The 15,632-nt window shown below is 40.6% G+C and overlaps 1 protein-coding gene across 1 annotated transcript in view; it reads right to left on the bottom strand.

The window, feature by feature from the left end:
- Positions 1–1,534, bottom strand: part of UMODL1 (uromodulin-like 1) — a 69,493-nt gene extending 67,959 nt beyond the window's left edge. The window contains exon 1 of the mRNA XM_010000455.1: positions 1,447–1,534. Within this exon, the coding sequence (XP_009998757.1) occupies positions 1,447–1,534 (88 nt within the window). The remainder of the gene's footprint in view (positions 1–1,446) is intronic.
- Positions 1,535–15,632: the final 14,098 nt, after the last annotated feature.

Here is a 15,632-nt window from a genome sequence, read left to right as displayed (position 1 = left end):
TGCTGAGCAATGTGGCTTAGATGAATTTGGGCTCTTTAGCAAATTGGCTTTCTGGTTCTCATTACCCCCATCTATGGGATTACGGCACTATCAAATGGAATTAAAATGCATGGGCTGTTGTTTCCAGCAGCACAAAGCTGAAGTCAGTGGCAAAGAAGGAGAAGGCAGTCATCTGACATGAGTAGGGCTACGTTACACCTGTCACCTCTGGACTTCAGGTTTTTGTCTTAGAAACAACCAGCTTTCAGCACTGTCAGGGAAAGTACGCGTTTCATTATGTTAAGCAAGGGTAGAAACAATTAGCTCAAATACTTTATTAATAGAAACAAATACTGAGAGAAAAGGCTGAAAAGAAAGTCTGCATTAGGAGCAGGCTGCTTAGAATTCAAGGTCAAACCCAGATCGGATCTGAGTGCATGATTAAAAAATCAGCAATAAAAAAATGTTTGATAGCATTCATACCAGAGACTTAGCTGCTATTCTGGAAACTTCACTGCTCAAGTGCCAGAAATGCCACTCTGAGCCAGGATCTGCAAATCTTTTCTTGCTGGAGAACTGCAAGAGCTAAAGACAAGCCTCTTTCCAGTCTTGTTGTAACCGTAAAAGTAATCTGTTGGAACAGGTTCACAGAGGGCAAATTCAAACTCATTTAAAATGCAAAGGCTCTGAAACATGAGGAAAAGGGGATTCAAGGCTCAATTTTTTTCTGGGTGTTCCAAGTCCTTTTTAAAAACAACACCATTGACTTTAAATGGCACTAGGATGGGGATTCTGCTGAGCTCCCAGTCTGTAACAGCCTCTTTCTTAAATGCACCTTGAGAGAATGACAGGAGAGTCTGCAAGGATTTAAAAAATATGGTTGATATTTTAACTGAGACTTGCAAATCACTGAAGTAAAAAAAATGCAGTAAAAAGCAGCCCAAAATCCAATCTTTTCTCATCTAAATAAACGGAACCAGAAATTAAGAGAAAACTATTATTTAATTCAGTAGTTACAACCTAGCAGTTGGGTTAGGTTTTTACAAAATTACAGTCCATACCATAGACAGAAGCTAAACTTGCCTTCTACAGCCTCATTTTATGCATCCCTAGGACTTTGCCAGCTATCTTATAACAATTTCCTCCAAAAGCTTATTTTTAAGACAATTGTCAGAGAACAATACACATTACCGAACACCAACCAGGAATCCTACTCATTCATTTCTGGCACAAAGAAAATGACAAGGCTTATGCCTGGGGATGAACAGTTTGGGACAAAGGTTGCATTTGGATTTGGTTAGCTTTTCTTTAATTATCAAGAGAAGATTTTAAATGGTTGCTGAGACACTGCCAGGTCTCCAGAGTAACCACCTTGGCCCATTTATTTCAAATAAAGAAGTATCCTACATCCAAGCTAAGCTGCCCTTCATAAGAGCCATGGTCCCTGACCAGGTTTGCATCACTCACCTGTAATTTCATTTCCCTTTCCCTGCTGTGTGGCTGCCCAGATGATGAGAACAGAAACAAGAATGATCTTGGCTGTTTTATTTCCCATCCTGGATAAGCCCCCCATATTGCTTTGCTTCCAAGGCTGTAGAACTTGATCGTCCTCACATGCAGGGTTTTGGATTAGGGGGAAAAGTGCTCTGCTTTTTTACCTTCTGCAGGTGATAACTACTGGCAACAGAAACAAAGAGGCTCTGGTGGGAATTTTGCCAGTTCTCTCGCCTTCATGCTCTCCCCGGGGAACCTGCTTCTTCTACCTGTTCAGCTTGGCCCCACCCCTCCACCTCATTTTGAGAAAAAGGCATTTAAAAATTGCTGGTTTAGTCCATGTTTATCCTTCTGAGCACTTACTCCCTTTCACACCTGGAACACTTGACAGATAGGAGCCAGATTTAGATACCTCAAATGTCAGGTATATGCATCTTGAATTTCCTTTCCTTCCACACATCAGGTGATACTTTTTTCAGCCTTTGTTTTATACTTTGAAAACAAACTAAGAGTAAAATCAAATGTCTATGTCAATTTTATTTTTTTTTCCCCTGAATTTAAGCTGTTTCATAAGCTGCTCTCTCACGTAAACCAGAGCAATGCTAGGGAAACAAGAACCTTATTAGGCAGGGCATGACTCAGGAGATTTGAGAGACCAAAATCCCTTCCTTTTCATTGTGTAAATCATGAAGCTGTGTACCCAAGATAGATGTGCCTGCAGTTTCACAATGCAAGACAATAAATTCAGTTCAACATCACTTGGCTCATGCAAAGGAAAGGAAAAAACACAATATGGTATTTTATGAGCAGCTGACAGTGAATTACGGAAAATTACAGGTATGGTTCTTGGAGCTGAGGCAGTATGTTCAGACCAGCACTTAAATACATACTATAGCATTGTAGACAATTTCATGTGGATGAAAGAGCCAGACATAACAGAGCTGGAACCACAGAACTCTCTTAATTGTCGAGGCACTTGTGAGCTGTTTTTTTTCTGGCTTGGAAGATAAAACACAAAGTTCATCAAGAAAAAAAAAGAAATTTTAAAAAATAATAAAATTAAGGTTTTCCCAAACTTCAACTAAAATAAGAAAATGGGTAGAGCAGAACATAAAAACATACAAAAAAACCCCCCTAAACCAACAAACCAACCAACCACAAAAAAAAAAAACAAACCAGAAAAAAACCCCACAAAAACAAAACAACACCAACCAAAAGATATTTAAGTTTTGAAGCATAACTGCTCTGCCTAAGGACAATGTGTACCTTAACATCTGTCTTCTGCATCCAACAGGATGTATGGTCAGGCTCCTCCAGGTGCACCATCTACATCTCCTGTCAGCACAGAGAGGCAACAGGGAGATCCTGGCTGTAGGCTGCACAGGGCCTGCAATCTGACTCAAAAACCCCATTAATAGGAAAAAGAGGACTTGAGTCAGTGAAGCTCTATCTGCAAATAGTAATATTTCTTCTTGGCCTTTTACATTATTTTTTTTCAGACAAACTACCCTAATTTTATAGGGGAAAGAAAAAAAAAGTATTGATTAAAATTTTTTCAGCTAGTGCTAACAAAAAAGATCTATAGACCCTAAGAATTATTTGGCACCTTCTTCAAGAAATGTATGTCCTGGCCAAATTCAAATAGAGGTAATTCCAGACTGTCATCTGAATTGGATTACATCTTGCACTTACAATCCTAAATTGCTGGATAGGGTTGCCATATGTCTGAAACAGTTGCTGCTTTCCAGAGTTAGCTACAAGACACGTCATCCTCTTCACTGCTGAGGACTTCCATGCCTGAAGTATGAATTTCCAACTTGCAGTAAAGGACTAACATCCCTGTTCTAAAACACTTAACTATACATGCTCATCTTTGTGACTATTAAAAAAACCTGGATAAAACTTTGTGTATTTACATCTCAGTCTTATGGCTGGCAGCTGTAGCAGGTTTCTGTTCAGGGTCAGGCAACCAACAGTGAGTTGCAACTTTATTGCAGCAGTGGACAAAACAGTTCCTAAATGCAGGACATGAAGAACCCCATTTTCAAACAAGACTGTAAGTGAAGTTAGTGGGTATGTGTATTTCAGGACTTACCTTGTAACTTGCTAATTCTTTGAGGTTCCAATTCATATCTGCATTACTTGTTCTAGGCACAGAACAACTTACTTTCTAGCAATGTAGATACTAGAAGAGACCATTCAGGCAACTAAACATGCATCCTATGTCCTGTACAACAATTCTCACATCTTCTAGACAATTTCTTGCACTGCATAAACTGCAGTAAGTTTAGGATGATGCCCTGCATCCCAGACAGTAACATGTGCTCTTCTTATTACTGCAGTTGCTGTAATGAGTTGCATGTACACAACACAAGAAAATACAGAGTGTCCTGCACAGAAACTAGATGGATTCATTCATCAGTTTGCAAGACTGACCACTTGTGTATGCATGGCTGATTACATGTAATTCTATTTCTTTATTAACCATTGGTTTATTTCACAGATAATTTGTTGTGGTTTTCCCCTTGTTCCTTTCAACCAGGTGTTATTGTAGGACGCCAGCAGAAAACTCGCTCATTTTTGCTTTGGTGGTGAGAAAGGTCAACGGAGAGAGGAATGGAGGAGGAGATGGTTAGTGGAATAAAAGCCCTGGCTGGCTGTGTGGTGCTGGTAATGAGCTGGACTCCACTCTAGAAGGAGCTCATCACAGTCCTGGCCCAGTCATCTGGAGCTGATCAGCTATCCTTACTGTTGTTTATATTTTTCTGCAGTTACGTTTGTAATGCCTAAATTGATCTGAAGTATGCAATTTATACACAGAAGGGCTGTGCCAAGAAAAGCCATGTCAAAATACATTCATGGATAATTTTACAGGATGAAGAAGCAGATTTTGAGAGATGAGATTTGACTCTCCTTGACTGCAATTGGAATATTGTGCCTGACAGCAGGCTTTCTCATAATATTTTTTAGGCATTTATATCTTTAGATGGACTCACTTGTGATTAAATTAGGCACTTAGAAGATTCTGATCTTCTTTAGGCTAGGAGCTTGATACAGAAAGGAACATTTAGAACATTTCTTTTTCTTGGCATTATTTTGTCTATGAAATAATCGCTATTTCAGATGCCCAAAGTGGTTATAACATTTCAAGACAGAATGGTTTGCATGCAGGGAACAGGACTATGCATTTGGGCTCCATGGGAATGTAACAGAATGTTTGGGTTTGTTTTGGTGGGTTTTTTGGGTAGTGGGGGAAGGGCCCCAGGGGTGGCTCAGGTAAGAAGCCGAGAAGCTGCCCCTGCTCCAAACCCAGCCAAGGAGCCATTAGAGGGACAACAGATGCACCTCTGCCATTAACATACGAAAGATCTGAGATAAGAGCTGGCAGAGGAGCACTTAAAGAAGAGCTGTACTGGGGAAGGAGAGCAGAGCTGGTGGTTGGTGAGGAAGAAGGGGCAGAAGGTGCCCAAACAGAAGTTTCCCTGCAGCCCATGGCGAGATGGCAGCTGTGCCCCTGCACTCATGGAGGAACGTGGTGGAACATTCCCTCAAGGTGCCAGGAGGGCTGAACTTGGTCAGGGGACTTGGATTCAGTGGCCAGAGGATTTGCTGCCAGTGGACTCTGATTGCTCAGCTGTGGAAGCCCCCGGGCCAGGGGAGGTGGCTGTTCCCGAAGCCCCCGTGACTCTGTGGGAAGCCCAGGCTGGAGCAGCTCCGGACCTGGTGGGAAGGACTCAGGAAGGAGAGGTTCCTGGAGGCCTCTCTGCCATGGGAGGGACCCTGTGGGGAAGCAGGGCAGGACTGCAAGGAATCCTTCTTCCTGAGGAGGCAGGAGCAGCAGGAACCCCCAGCCTGTGAACTGACTCCAAACCCCATCCCCTGTCCCCCTGTGCCGCTGGGGGGAAGGAGGGAGAGAAACTGGGAACCAAGGGATTTGGGCCTGGGAAGAAGGGAGGGGTGGGGTAACATCTGCAAGCCTTGCTCTGTGTGTGTCTGTGTCCTGGGTGTGTTTGGTTAGTGTGAAATTAGATTATTATTTTTTCCCCAAGTTGAGTCTGTTTTGCCCGGGACCTTCATTGGTGAAGAGCCCTCCTTGGCCTTTGTCTCGAACCCGGAGTTTTTTCCTCCTCATCCCAGTGTGTGTGTGTGGGGGGAGCTGAGTGAGCAGCCGTGGGGCTGTTCTTTGTTGTCGTTTTGGGTTCAAACCATGACACAGATGCTGTTCTGTGCTCCAGAAGTCAGTACACTTTCCCATAGATGTACAGGACTTAAACTTAAGAGCCATTAAACCATTTAACTTGAGCTCTCAAAATCAGCTGTCAGTCAGTTTCTCCCAGATACCTCTTCCAGTGTCCCACCATTTCAATGTGATTACAGCCTGTCAGTCTGAGAAAGCCCGGACTGCAGCCACAGCAGACTGTGGGAAGGATGGGGGTGCCACCAGTCCTGAGGATCCCACAGTAGAAATAAACTGATCCAGGTCAGGAACGCAAAGGCAAAACCATGCTGCTAGACACCAATTAAGGTGAAAAGAAGTTCAGATGAGACCTGATTTCCATCTGATTTCTGCCCCACAATTGCATTCCCTGGTGTCTTTGACCCCCAGTGAATTTTGTCTCACCACCAGGGCAATCATAAAAATCGCCCCTGCTGTGACATTTCAGAAGTTTAGTAAGGATTGATGAGCTCAAACCAGCTTTTCCCTTAGTGGGGCACTGCTAAGGTTTCTCTCCTCCACTCCCTATCTTTGTGAAGCCTGAAGGAACTTACTAGCCTTTGAGCCTGTAAGTGGCTTAAATTGGTCACTGAGGCCAAAAGGTGTTAGGAGAGCAAGTTGGCTTAGCCAGAAGTGAACTTTTTTTTTTTGCAGCTAAAGACAAAACAAAATAAATCACTCCTACCATCAGGATACAAGCTTATTCCAGCTTTTGAAAATCAGTATGTATAATGTGTCTACTCCCTACAGAAGACTTAACTTCTCAGAAACTTTCACAATTCAGCCCTGAGTTAAAATGCTAGCCCACAATTTCAGGGACTTTTAATTCCCACCCCCTGCCACGCACCTCTTGTGCAGGCACAAGCAAGTCACACAGGTTAAATCTGCCAATTCAATGAAGTCATGGGCAGGGCAGAAAGCCCAGTATTTCAGACTTTGTGAAAGTCAAAGCTACCTTACTATAAATACATTTTTGCTTACGTTACCTGAGAAGAAAGTGTAATAGAAGAATAAACTGTTTTTTGCCAGCACATGCCAGCCCCATGTTAGGATGGACAATGCATAAACTGGCTATTTTTTAAGGGATCCTGGTTTCCCTGAGCTTCAGAGACATAACCAAAAAGTGAAACAGTAACATTTTATAATTTTGCTGTGTGTTCCGGAGAAAAATGCATTAAAGATGAAGGGACACATGCAAATGACAGTAAAAAAACCCCACAACATAAACATAAAGCTGTAAGAGTTAATTAGCTCAACTGTGCATCTGTACTCAGTGATTTGCTCTGTCTTACCAACAAACTGTTCCTAAGGAAAATCTTTGGGTTTTGTTTTTTCCCTGAACACGCACAAACTGTTTTAAAGTGACTCATGAGGAAAAAGTTCTTATTGGGAACAGAAGGAAAAAATATGAGTCAGTAGGAGGTCACGCCGAACCTCTGCCTGGCCCTGCTACTCTGACTGAGCATCGATTGTGCAATCTCAGCACAGTGAAGCTCTTGTTTGCTCCAGTGCTTTGATGGCATGGTCCCACTCTCAGTGCCCGAGTTTGGTACCAGATAAGACTGTTGATCACACCACATACATGATTCAGCAGTGCTGCAGGGAATTAAGTCCCATCTAAAACATGTCCTACTGTGCTTCTTGTTTATAACTCTAAAACCCAGGCATTTTCAAAAGAAAGCAGTCTGTGTGGCAGGTACAGTCTCTTGCTATGAAGACTTACTTGGAAAAAAAGTCAGAGCACCTCCTCCTCAGCAGCTCCTGATGGGGTACAAGAGCCAAGTCCACCTGAAGGTCTTATTCAGCAAAGTGTATCATGCCTGGTCTGTATCATCAGGTGATGGGACTGGAGCCCCTCCTCACTCAGTCTCACTGGCAGGACCATTGTCTCCCTGCAGCAAAAGGCCAGGAACACAGCACCAACACTGATCTCACACTTCCTTGCTGACCTGATGCCACAGGGCTCAAGAACAGCAACCAACATCTTGCAAACACCAGTGACCAGTTTTCACTTGTTTGTCCCAGTGCTGCTGCCTGCATACCATGGTTTACTAAAGACACCTGCTGCTCCTCTTGAAAGGAGGATGACTTCCCACCTCTGATCTTCCCTAAGCCCATCTGATATACAGCCAGGATATGAACACTAAGGACAGAGGATTGTGCATTGAACTAGCAGTTCCCTTCTTGAATCCATCTCCTGCACATGGATGGAAAATCTGTCTCTCTTAAGCAGATTTGAAGCACAAAATAAACCAGCCAAAATAGATGATCTGCTTTTCCCAGATAGTCAACATAAAATTTAGCCCTTATTTCCACCTAAGAGATACAGACATATACACACAAACCCAACTCCACATTTCTGACCAGGGATTTTTAGAAACTGTTGTAGAAACTAACCTATAGTCCAAACCCCACAATAGGAAAGTTCTCACTTTGAAGGACTTAAAAGGAAAGTTGTTTCCATATGCCCCTGAGCCAGCTTGATTAAAAGCAGAGACACTCAGGAAGGAAGAGGAGACTTTCAAAGCAGAAAACACCGGATTAAGGGAACCTACTATACAGACAGGGCAAGTTCTAGCACCCCACTCCTACTTTGTGAATACTGAGTAAGGACTTCAGGAAAGGTATGCAAAAAACCTGCACATTTTAACCTGGTTAGAAGGTACAAAGACTTGATTTGTTTAGAAGGAAAGCAGTAAATTGTTTCAGGGAGGTGTATTGTTCCTTTTTTTCCCCATTAATACCTGTAATTAACCTGTGATCAACACAGACAAATACTGGATTACTAAGTAAAAGGAAGCAGGGAGGTTTTTTTTAAGTGGCCAGTCAACCACCCAAATTAAAACACCAAATTATTAGAAACAATATGGAGTGGAAGCTTGGGGTAGAGGGAAGCTTGAGCTGCAGGAAAAAGACTAAGAAACTTCATCTTTGTGCCAAAATATAATGACCAAAAAAGTTGTGAATGAAAAGAAAACTCACGGGTAGTTTCTGAGATTTCACTGTATACGGTGAGGAAATGCTTTTCTTTTTAATTCCTTTTTCTTTTTTTCTTTAAGAAAAGACTAGTCTGCTGTCAAGTGTAGCTGTTGTTTTGAAATTAAGAAAATATTTCTGTTTTGAGACTGATACTAGATCATCAGTGTGATTCAAATTGAAGGATCTACGGGTTTTTTACACTTTTGCTCATACCCTTCCCCCAAATAAAGATTACAAACTACTTGTCAGAAGCCCTGCACCATTCAGACTCACCCAGAAGGCACTCCAGGGCTAAACATCCCTCTGATTTACTCTGCAGGAGGCTATTAGTGTCCTGCTCTGACTCTGCATTTTGACATTTGGACATTCGCCATGGTTTCACCCACCAAGTGACTTCTGTCATCTGAAGCATCTGTTGAGTTCAAGCTTTCAGTTAGAGAGGAGAGCAAAGCTCCAGCTTGCACAGTGTTTTCCAGCACTCTAGCATGATTTATTTCATCAGTACCTGTGAATTAAGTAATAGAAGAGTGTTAGCTTATTAGCCCATAGGTCCCTCCCTGGCACATTGCAGGACTGTGCAGCCAGAGGGAAGGCTCCATCCTCAAGAGTGTGAGTTTTACATTATGCTGCAGAAGAACAGCTCTCCCTCCCAGCAGCTTCTCAGCACTGATATTTCCATTTCTGATGCCAGGAAAACTGCTGTTCTTTCTATACCCTCTCTGACATGCAGCCCCTGCCTCAGTTAGATAGCACCATCTGCTTCTGCAGGTACACAGGAAAAGAAAATAATTCTAAGTCCTAACAGCATCAACTGCTGACATAAACATTGGCAGGTTCTTTACAATACCACAGTGCTGAAAGGGGAAGTAGAAATCTAAATGTTTGTTTTGTAATAAAGATTATATTGCATCACTGGCTTGGTAATCCATAAAAGAAACAATAGATCATCATCTTTGCTAACCTCATCAAGAAAAAACAGAGATGTGTTGGCAAGGAGGTTAAATGTTTGGAGTGCAAAGAGACTTCACGCCAGGTTTTGGCATCCTTAGGTAAAGAGAAATACGTGGTCATGCACTGTAAAATAGGAGGAAAATAATTTTATTGATTTTTTTCTCCCTACAATTTTCAGACCACAAAAACCCCAACTAAAATTATCTCACTCTATTTAAGTCAAAATAAAAAAATATTCACATTTTGCCAGATATTGAGAGTTGATATTTAAAGCTCAAAAAGCGATGATTTTCAAAATGTTTATTGGCTTGAGAAAACAGCGGGTTATTTACTGAATCTGTTCTACACCCTGAATTAGCACAAATGCCAGTAGGGAAACTTCCTGTGTGCTTTCTCCCATGTTGACCTACCGCATGAGAAAAATTCCCTAGTGAAAATAGATTTTAATTCCCTTCTTGAAATCAAACATCTGGCTTTGGTTAAGGAGGCACACAACCCTGTCCTCTGTGATATTTGGATTGCAAGTGCTCTGGGGCAGGGAGCATTTTCTTCGTTATTTGCTGCTGAAAATGATAGGGCCTTCAGTTTGTAGATATAATAATGATAATACTATCAGGGTGATAAGAACATGATTGTTGTCATGTTCTTAACATACATTTATCATTCAAATGCCAAGTATAAATATCAGCACACATGTCCCATCACTCTTCATCTTTGCAAATAATTTTGGTTATATTCTAAAAACTAATGAATATTGTCATACATGAGAGATGGACCTCATTAACTGATCTAAGGCCTCAAATTCTCATTGAAAGGTGGGAGTCAAAGCTATGGGAGTCAAGGGAGTCAAATCTCTCTCAAAAAGCAGTGCTCCTGATAGCATTATTTGCATTGGTTGTAACATTTTAATGAGAGATAGGAAAATATCTGTGCACTCCTTAAAAAGTGGGAAGCAAATTAATAGGATTGCATCTAGAATACTTTAATTTAGTTCACTGTTCTGCTCAAACCAAGACAGTTCTTTTATTTGCAGAGATCTGATGGAAGGGACAGACCAGAGTTCACTGACAACGTCAGAAAAGGCTTTAGGACAGTCTACAAAACTTCTATACCTTAGCTGCGTAGGATTTAAGAAAGCAAAAGCTCAGCTAATGACAGGAGAAATGAATGTTTTGTCTGTATGCTCCTGATCCTAAGTAATCATGCATCTATGAGGAAAAACATGGAAAGGCAACATCATTCCTAATTGCAAAAGATCTGATTTTGATAGACCTTGTACTTGCAGAAGCAAAAGGGACATGAATACTTAGCATAACTTTGGGCACTGGAAAAGTTCATGTGATGAGCCCCGAGGACTTATAAACAGCAGCAGATGGGCAGACCCTTAATCATCAGTCTGAGAAAATCACCCTGATGTCAGTGCTGGAATGTGATGTTTCCTCCAGCATGGGGTGAGTATGTTTCCTTACCAGCAAGGTGGACACCTCATACTGTGGAAGGACACATGAAAGTATCTTCATGGCAACAAGTATACCTTTATGATAACACGGGTCCAATAAGAAAGCATTTATCAAATGATCCACAATTAAGCAATATTTCCATGTAAAAAATGGCACGACTGAGGCAGTTTTACACTCTAGAGGGCTGCAGTGCTAAAAACTCAGCAAATTACCTGGAGTTTCATTTAGGCACAAGGATGATGTAGACCTGGAAAGATGGGCTCTGTGTAATTCCCTGGTTCTTGGAACAGAGCAAAGGAGGATTAGTCAGAATATTTTTGCTTTTAAGATGCTGCTGAAACATCTTCCAAGGGAGATATGATAAAGAGGAAGCAAAGTACCAAAAAAAATTGGTTTATATTTTTTTTAAAAAAATGCAAATATCTGGATTTTGAAGAGTCACATGCTTATATTATGCAACTGACTAGTCCTTAACAAAATGGGCTGATTTTCAATGCAGAGCTGTCTAAAAATAAATTTGGGAGAACCGTTTTCCCAAAAGGAGAAGGGTTATGCATATAACTTAGTGTCTACTTACAAAAATCTTGTCTGCATTCCTACAACAGCCCTACTGATTATCCAAGCAGAAATCTAATCTAATCTAATCTAATCTAATTTCTCTTCTGTCTTTCCCCTTTAACATTTCTACCAGTCTGAACAGTCAACACAGAAGAATGTTTCGCTTAGTTTTGTCTTTTTTCTTCTCATTATAGAAATTTACTTTTAGATGAATATATGTTTATATTCACACACAAATGTACATGTATATAAACAGATACATGCAGGTACATGCAGACATATACATGCATATATACAGACATGCAAAAATACAACCATTGCAAGAGGAATTACATTAGATTCAATGGTGTTACTATTCAAATTAAAAATTATGCAACTATATCCATCTGATGAAACTTGATCTTACAAAAGCCATTATTCAGCCATGATTATTACACTCTTTAAGCTACATTAAAGCAATCATGACAAGGAAGGACCAGTTCTGGCACAGGTAGATGAACCAAAAGAGAAAAAAAGAAACAGAAACAGTGGTTTGCATTACAGTCTCCAGCAACTGTGTGGAATCAGTGAGGAAGGATAAGGCTCCCTGTGCATTGGATGCTTGAGCTGGATGTTGTAAACACCCTCTAGAAGCTTTTATCACGCAGTTTAGTTTTAGCCTCTGTCCTTAACAAGTCTTTGCATGCACACCACAAAGGCAAGTCCCACAGCACCCTATTAACTTGTTTATTCTTTCCAGTTCCCTGCATTCAAGCTACATCACATTATGCAATTAGCTGTTATGAAAACAAATTAAACATATTTTGGTTTTGCATGTTTAAGGATCAGCTTAAAATCTGTTTTCTTCAATATGTATTTGATGGACTAACTTGGGACCAGTTTGATGTCTTAATTACTTTCCTGCAATATGAAAATAAGCTGTTGCTGAGGTTGTGTTTAAAACCATTAAAAAAATCTGTGTCTAAATCAGTGAACTTTGATAATTTATGCAACTTCATCATCTTTCCTATAAAAACAAAAGAATTACTTATTTTTAGGAAGTCAGTGTGACATGGTGGTCTTAATATGCCACAAAGTTCATCCTGTAGCATATTAATATTTTTCCATTAAAAAGTCTTTACTTCAAATTTCAGTGTTCAAGTGATGCAATTATTAGCAACTTCTTCTGCCAAATAAAAGGCAGCACATCTCAGCTATGCTACACGACATTTATCTGTATGAGAAAAGGAAAGAGACAGTTACCATGTAAACAAAAGAAAAACAAGAACAAAATCTCACTCAGTTGAGCTCATCACCAGCTAAGCCTACATTTGATTAGCTCTCCCGTCAACTGCAGGATCCACTCAAACAGAATTTACCCTAAAAGGAGATTTGGGGACTTACTGTTATCAGAGAGATTGACCAAATTTTAAAATATGCACGGTGACAAGAAAATACAATTTTAAACTGTTGATTTTAGCTTGCATTTGTTTTCTAATAGGGTAACAGGTCCACTGTGGCTGTCATCTGAATGACTCTGCATGATTTATTTCATGACACTCTTCATGGAATCAGATTATACAAGCCTATTTCTGGTATTAATGTATTCCCCCAAAAATGCAGATTGAAGGCATATACTGGGTATACTCCAGGTCACAGGAAAAACTTATCCCAGACCAAGAAACCATGAAGGTTTTTGGCTTCCTCTTATCAGTATATTCCAGAACAAGGACATTCCACTTGTCCTTTTTACTGATAGGGGCTGAATTCACCCATAGAAATATCCCAGTCCTACAAGTGATAGTAAGCATAGTTGTCCCAGGGATATGCAGCACGTTACTTGTCTGAAGCACAGTATGAAATTAGGGTCTTCACATTCTTCTATCAAGCACAGGACATCATGGGACATCATTCCTTTTAAATCAAATTACTGTATGGGTAATAAAATGTAATCTGGAGATAAATTATAAAAATTCTTAGTTGTCCTTGCAGAAAAAGAAAAAGATTTTTGCATGCCATATGAAGACAGGATTATTTAAAAAGTGTACTTAAAAAAAATGAAAATCTAAATTATATTATAATAAGCTATTTAGATTAAGTTCAAGCTAATTCACACTGAAAGTAAGTGGGATGAATAAGAAAATACAAGAGTGTCTTTCAGTAAGTATTTATTGAAATAGAGAAAGAGGAACAGAAACATCGCCATAAGTTTGCCAAGATGAAAAGAAGGCGTCACGAATGTTTGTTCTCTCTGTATGAGCCATGGGTTCTTCCTCTTGGGGGAATCGCAGTGGAAAACTGTAAACAAATTTTTCTGCACAGCATCATAAAAAAATTCCCAGTTCTGTATTCAGTGCCAGAGATACTGCCAGGCAACGGGAAACGATTGCTGTATCTTGAGAAAATGCCCTGAATTTATTATTTTTAGGTCATCTGTTAGTGACAGAATGCAAAGTTTTGCCTAGGTTCTATTCCAACAAGCCCACACTTGCAGCTAAACAGATGTCCAGAAATGTCAGCAGATTGAAAAAACACAGATCAATCTCTTCACTAAAATCTGTAGCTACCGAGTAACAACAATCAGCATGCAGCTTAGCGGGATTTAAGAGTTTGGTTATGTCCACTCAACATCACCCACCAGGCTGCATCATTCAGAAGACTTCCGAGTGCCAGGTCCCTGCTGAAACTTTCCCATCAGCTCCAGACACACCACCACACCTCTGGGAGTGTGCTGGGCACATGCATGGGCTGTGTATGGCACAGCCTCCATCCAGACAGGAAGCCGGTCTTAGTGACAGAAAAGTCACCGTAATCCTCAGCAAATTTTTCCAGAGGTTAATAATCCTTGCTGCTAAAATAACCCTGCCTTTTTCTGCTTCCTTGAAGTTACAGCTTCCAGTCTTGGAAACTTGTCAGGGTTTTTGCTATTGCATTAATTACCTTTTTTGCTTAAAACATTTTCAGAGGAAATGCTCCTTGCCATTCTAATTTTGTATTTATTTATTTTTTAATTGGAGAGGAGATGCTTTTGAAAGGTTCTAATCTTTCGGGCAAGCAGAAAAGGCAAAGCTCTACCAGAAGCTATAAAATCAGTGCAGTATTAAGGGGTTTATGCACAATTTACATCTAGAGGTGTATTGTATGATTGTTATAGTCCTCTTTAACTTCAGAATTCTAAAATCTGAGAGATTTCTGTGTAAGTAGTAGTGAAAAATTACTTAATTTTCATATGCTTCCTTTAAAATGTAAACGCATGCACCATCTTTGAACACAAATCACACATCAACACAAATTTGACATCATAGATGGAATTTTAAAATAAACACCCTTTTTATTGCTGGTTGTTTGGGGTTTTTTGTTTGCTACTGACTAAAACCACATTTCCAGACACATTTTCAGCTTAGTTGGCAAGAGGTAATCTGTTAATTATGGTTAACTACAATGCTTGCAACTGCCTCTCCATAGCCACCAGCTGCAGCCAACTGACACACAGAGATGCAATTAGGCTGAGTCCAGTTTTTACCACTAGGCACAGAAGCAGCTGCTGTCCTGTGTTGGTGTGCACTTAAGTTGAGGGCTGCTCTTGATGGCTGAAGGCACACACTGGTGGGAAAAGGTCACGTTAGGAAGGAAAGTAATCATGTCATCCTCTCTGCGCTGCAGCCCATCACTAGAAAAATGAGTAGCAAACTGCTCACATAATATCTGAAGTATTCAGCAAATGTGTGACACCCTCTGCCTCCAAGATTTTTTGTAGATACCAGGTTGTACCTTATAACAGCATGAAAAGTCAAGAGAGATTTCCTCTTAGCTAACATGGCTAAAGAAAACAAGTCAGGTTTTAGCAGCAGAGTGAGTGAAAGCCTCCACCAGCTCACTCCCTGAAAAGCTGTAGTGCAAGAATAAAGAAACCAGCTTGGACTGAGGAAGGTGAGGAGGGGAAGCAGAGAAGAGGTAGGAGACAGAATGTGGGAAGCAAGGAAGCAAGGAAGGAAGGAAGGAAGGAAGGAAGGAAG

This window comes from Chaetura pelagica, unplaced genomic scaffold (assembly GCF_000747805.2).
Source record: "Chaetura pelagica isolate M959 unplaced genomic scaffold, ChaPel_1.0 scaffold244, whole genome shotgun sequence".
Lineage (NCBI taxonomy): Eukaryota > Metazoa > Chordata > Aves > Apodiformes > Apodidae > Chaetura > Chaetura pelagica.
This window is presented reverse-complemented; position numbering and strand designations above follow the sequence as displayed.